Source organism: Galeopterus variegatus, unplaced genomic scaffold, assembly GCF_000696425.1.
Source record: "Galeopterus variegatus unplaced genomic scaffold, G_variegatus-3.0.2 Scaffold846, whole genome shotgun sequence".
Lineage (NCBI taxonomy): Eukaryota > Metazoa > Chordata > Mammalia > Dermoptera > Cynocephalidae > Galeopterus > Galeopterus variegatus.
The window spans coordinates 286,847-292,443 of NW_007726957.1; the positions used below are offsets into that span (position 1 = coordinate 286,847).

The 5,597-nt window shown below is 42.9% G+C and overlaps 1 protein-coding gene across 24 annotated transcripts in view; it reads right to left on the reverse strand.

Moving 5' to 3' along the window:
• The window catches only part of FIP1L1 (factor interacting with PAPOLA and CPSF1), a 69,256-nt gene extending 65,715 nt beyond the window's left edge, over nt 1-3,541 (reverse strand). For 4 of the 24 annotated variants that reach the window (XM_008572906.1, XM_008572899.1, XM_008572890.1 and 1 more), the window contains exons 1-3: nt 3,262-3,522; nt 1,414-1,458; nt 1,268-1,307 (exon numbers count right to left, since the gene is read on the reverse strand). In XM_008572906.1, coding sequence (XP_008571128.1) covers nt 1,268-1,307; nt 1,414-1,458; nt 3,262-3,346 — 170 coding nt within the window. In that variant the 5' untranslated portion in view covers nt 3,347-3,522. Of the gene's footprint in view, nt 1-1,267; nt 1,308-1,413; nt 1,459-2,623; nt 2,862-3,261 lie in introns of those variants that run through there. The other 20 variants (XM_008572894.1, XM_008572902.1, XM_008572887.1 and 17 more) reach the window with 14 other exon arrangements.
• Between the last annotated feature and the right edge of the window lie 2,056 nt (nt 3,542-5,597).

Here is a 5,597-nt window from a genome sequence, read left to right on the forward strand (position 1 = left end):
CCAGCAGTGAAAGTGGGTTCCAATTTCTCCAAATCTTCACCAGCACTGATTACATCCATCCTGGTGTGAAGTGGCATTTCTTCCACTTTTTTAATCCAAATATTCCTTAAAAGCTCTTTTTTTTTTTTTCAGTGCAAAATATTATTCCATTGTATGGATTTATCACATTTATTCTATCCATTACGGACAACCGGGTTCTTTCCATTTTTTGACTATTACAAATAATGCTGCTATGAAAATTCATATACAAATATGTGTGGATGTACAAGGGTACTTCAAAAAAGTTCAGAGAGATCGTACCACCTTTCAATTCTATTTTTCCACAAACTTTTGAAGTACCCTCATATGTTTTCATATTTACTAGGAATGGAATTGCTATGGAATTTACTAGGAATGGAATGGTAACTATATTTAAGCTTTTGAGGAAACTGCTGGACTATTCTCCAAAGCAGCGGCACCATTCTACAATCCCGCCAGCAGTGAAAGTGGGTTCCAATTTCTCCAAATCTTCACCAGCACTGATTACATCCATCCTGGTGTGAAGTGGCATTTCTTCCACTTTTTTAATCCAAATATTCCTTAAAAGCTCTTTTTTTTTTTTTTAACTTCCCCTTCCTCTATTGTAATACACTATGGCATCTGATCAAAATAAAGCCAGCATATCCATGTACCTGTCTGAATGAGTTGTTTTGAAATTTAGAGTAAATTTCTGGCTCCCTGTATAGGTTCTTCAAATAATACTTACACGTTTCTAACAATTTAACAAAGAAAATCAACCTTATAACAAATTAGTTAATTACAGTTTAAATTTAAATAAAGCATTGAAGTTACAACTACACCATCATTACACCATCAAAAATTACAATTTCACTGCATTACACCATTAAAAATATTAATAAATTATAAAAACAGTAATTTGGGGGTTTCTTATTTAAAAAAATTTTAATTACCTTAAAATGTTTTTCTCAGTAGTTTAATGACTATAATGTATACTCCTCTATTGAGCTCACTTAAGAGTAAAAAGTTATGTAACAGTGAAAAGTAGTGAAACCCTAACTTCAAAACTTTGTCCTGTACTAGCAAACAGAATTGTTATAAGATTAGGCACTGAAATAGGAATAAACCCTAAAGGATTCAGTGTCCTTCAACCTTTAGATAAAATGTTGTAATCAAGCCAATGACTATAGTGGAATAATTCTGACAATTTGTTGACAAAACCTCTGTATACCACAAACCGTGTTAAGTATCAATAGGAAATTTCACTAACCTGGCATTTTCTTCTTCTGGCCTTTCAACTTCATTTTCATCTACCAAATAAAATAAATACATAAATAAATAAAGAAAGAAAGAAAAAAAACACTCTTAAAGAAACCAGTATTATGAAAATCTGAAGTGATCATCACAAGCACTAACCTAGGTCCTTTGCCAAATCACTGTGCACATGCACGTCCCATGGGCCTATAAGCACATCCAAAGTTAGATCACCTTATAATTACTTGACAAAATAAGTCTTTTATGGAAAAAAAAAAATCAAACTTTACTGCTATGAAAATAAGCTTAATTTAAGAAGTACTAAAGATTATCAGATCTTTGTAAAAGAAACCTTACACATTCACATTTCAAAGAGTATTACTAATGCTAATTCTTGCCACCAGAGATAATGAATTTTTGTTAACAAGTTTATCAAAGTTACATCATCGTGCCCAACATGAACTCTTAATATACTATTCTAAAGACAGTCAAGACTTTATATTTTAGGCAAGGAACAAATATGAACTTTCAAATCTGATGTCAGTAATAGACAAGAAGGGACTGTGACTTTATAAAAGTTAAAAATCACATGTCAAGTCCCTTTCAAGAAGGAAGTAGAAGAACGCATTAAATTTATTTTGAAAAAAAATACATGAGATGACACTGAAAACTCTAAGCCTAAGGGTCATGAGGTACTTCTATGATGTAGGTTAAAGAGCAGTCTCTTAAAAAAGAAAAACTTCACCTTAATACAGAAGACAGTCAAGAGCTTTCTTTATGGGCCATAATGTATTCCATCTCTCTCTTAATTAATTATTTTTAAGGCACGACACTCAGACTAGGAGGTACCCTTGCAGGTGCATTCCATAGAAACTGACCATCAAGAAACGAGACATTAGTTTTACAGCATTAACTTTATTTAGCTATTATTACAGAATGACTGTTTCTGAAAGAAAGGGACAGGAAAGGCACCCTAAGGCGGGGGAAGGGGGTCGGGGGGGGGGCAAGAAGAGACACACACCAAACACACCTTAGTATCGAGAGAAAAAAACAAGTGTAAAGAGAGCGGAGGTGAGGCGGCTGAGAAGCCCCGGCGAACAGGAGGGCGAAGCTGGGGACACGGCCCGGGCCCCCAGAAACCGCGGAGTCCTCGGGGCCGCGGAGTGGGTGCGCGTCTGGGGGCTGGGCCGCGGGAAGAGGCCGCGGGGGAGGGGGACGTGCACGCCAGGCTCGGCCTGAGTCAGGCCGAACAGGACTGCACGAGAGGCCCAAGGCGGCGGCGATAGGGGCCCGGGACAACGGCTGTTTGTAGGCCGGGAGGGGAGGCCTGAGAGAAGCCGGGAGAGAGAGACAGGGACAGGAAGTTCCGTACCGCCATAGAGCCACTCTTCCTCCTCATCCCCTCCGGTCCCGCCGCTCAGCTCCGACACTAGGCGCTCGACCTCGCCGGCCGACATGGCCGCCCCGAGAACAACTTAAAGGCGGCGATCAACAGCCCCCTCCAACCCCTTCCCCAGGTTCGCTGCCCGGGGTCGCGAGAAGGGCGCGAACCCGCTAGCGAGCGAACGAAAAAAGCCTGAGACTCAAATCCAGGGAAGAAGGAGGCGGCGGGGGGGGGGGGGGGGGGGGGGGGGGGGGGGCAAGAAGAGACACACACCAAACACACCTTAGTATCGAGAGAAAAAAACAAGTGTAAAGAGAGCGGAGGTGAGGCGGCTGAGAAGCCCCGGCGAACAGGAGGGCGAAGCTGGGGACACGGCCCGGGCCCCCAGAAACCGCGGAGTCCTCGGGGCCGCGGAGTGGGTGCGCGTCTGGGGGCTGGGCCGTGGGAAGAGGCCGCGGGGGAGGGGGACGTGCACGCCAGGCTCGGCCTGAGTCAGGCCGAACAGGACTCTGCACGAGAGGCCCAAGGCGGCGGCGATAGGGGCCCGGGACAACGGCTGTTTGTAGGCCGGGAGGGGAGGCCTGAGAGAAGCCGGGAGAGAGAGACAGGGACAGGAAGTTCCGTACCGCCATAGAGCCACTCTTCCTCCTCATCCCCTCCGGTCCCGCCGCTCAGCTCCGACACTAGGCGCTCGACCTCGCCGGCCGACATGGCCGCCCCGAGAACAACTTAAAGGCGGCGATCAACAGCCCCCTCCAACCCCTTCCCCAGGTTCGCTGCCCGGGGTCGCGAGAAGGGCGCGAACCCGCTAGCGAGCGAACGAAAAAAGCCTGAGACTCAAATCCAGGGAAGAAGGAGGCGGCGGCAAAGATGAATACTCCAGCGCGGATCCGCCTGCGCACGCGCAGCAGCACCCAAGTGGCGGGGCAGCGCTAGGTGACTTCACTTCCGCGGCGGCCACCTGGCCCTCGTTGCGCATGCGCACTGCAGTTGGCCCCGCCCCTACGGAATCCCTCTTTGCCTTTTAGCCTGGTTTTCCCCCTTGGCGTCCTGTGTTGTCTGGGGCCTCCCCTCCCCCAACCTTCCTTGTAATAACCGGTATTGCTGTTGCCGAGGAGTACGCAATTGTTCTGTCTGCCCTTGATTCTTTTCCTTCTCAACCTTCTATTTTTAAATCTTACGAAAGGCTTGTTTCATTCTTCACGCGTCGTATCAGCCTTAATAAAGAATCGCTTCCTGTCGGCCCCGTTTCTCATTAAAGAAGAAATCATAATCCGTGCTCAGTTTCTTGAAAAATTAATCTTAATGGCCAACAAAAGCAAAACTAATACATGAATAATATATTCTCCTTGTTAAAAAAATAATTACAGTTAAGGTCAAAGTCCGCCTCATCAACTAACCTCTCCAGAGATAGGCTTGTTATAAGTTTGGTGTGCATCACTCTGAAATTTCCTTTTACTTCATTTTACTTTCCTTTTACGTTTACTTCATGTATTGTTTTGGTGGGAGAACTTAAGGTTGAAGAGTCCTCAAAGGTGCAGTGTTGTATCATCCTGCGACTTGCTTTTTTTTTTTTCTTTTAACTCAACAGTATCTTGGAGATCTTTTTCATCTTGGTATATATCAGACTATGTCCATTTTTAAGTGCTTCATAAAATTTCATAGTGGCTATTACAAAGTGCATATGGCCATTTTCCTATTGATGAACATGTAGATTGCTTTCAACTTTTCACTTTTACAAAAAAAAAAAGACAACATTGAAGACCCTTGTGACTAATTGCAGATATGTACAAGTGTTTCTCCAAGATATAAAATATGTGCAGGTTTTTTTTGTTTGGTGGCTGGCAAGTATAAGGATCTGAACCTTTGACCTTGATGTTGTAACACTGCACTCTAACCAACTGAGCTACTCAAACAGCACCTAATGTGTAGTTTTTAATCCTAACAGATAATGCCAAATTTACAGGCCACTTTTGAGAGCACATCTTCCAAGAAAAAGAGACATACTATGAGCAAAACTGCAGTTCTAGTTCTTAATTATAACCAGCAGGTTGCATAACGCCAAGCAATCAACCTCTCTATGCTTCAGTTCTCTCACGGAAAACTGAATTAGATGATGTCTAAGGTTCCTTCTAGTTCTAAAGTTTTCATTCAGGACACTCACTTTTCAACGGACAGAAATCCATTCTAGTTGTACAAATCAATGGGTTCTCTTGCTTTCTAATGGATAAATATTGTTCTGTATTTAGTGAATATTGAGTATCTGCTCTGTTTAAGAACTTGGACACTGAAAACATGAGTGAAGCATAGTCCCGGACTTTAAAGAGCTCTCAATGTATTGACAAAGACTGAAGGGTGGTAAACAACTCTCCTACAAGGGAAAAGATGAATGTGCTATAATAGAAGCACAAATGAAGTGTTTACGTCTCACCAACACCACACCATCTCATGCTATTTAAACAAACCATGTGGTATTAACCCTCCTTACATTTGAACGCACTTCCACCTGCTATTCCCAGCTCCCTTATCTGTTTAGGAGAATCCCTTGCATTGTTCTAAGCTCTGTTGAGGTGTAATTGCATTTGTGAAATCTTTCCTGAATCCCATTTTATTTCTTCCCATTTTTTTATTTAGTCAATAAATATTTATGGAGGGTCTGCTAAGTGCCTCTTCTAGGCTATATAGATTTAGCAGTAAGTAAAACAAAGTCCTTCCTCTAGTGGAGTTTTCAGACCATAAATATAAAAATAAACATATGTCATAATGATAAGGATTATGAAAAGAGTAAACAATATAAAGGGACCCAGAATGGAATGATGAAGAGGGAGGAAGTATTATTTTATATGGAGCAGTCAGGTCTGATGAGGTGACAGAAGACTAGAAACCTGAATGGAAAAAGAAAGTAAGCCCCATGGATTTCTGGGTGAATAGAGTATGAGACAGACCATGAGGCAGAAGCATA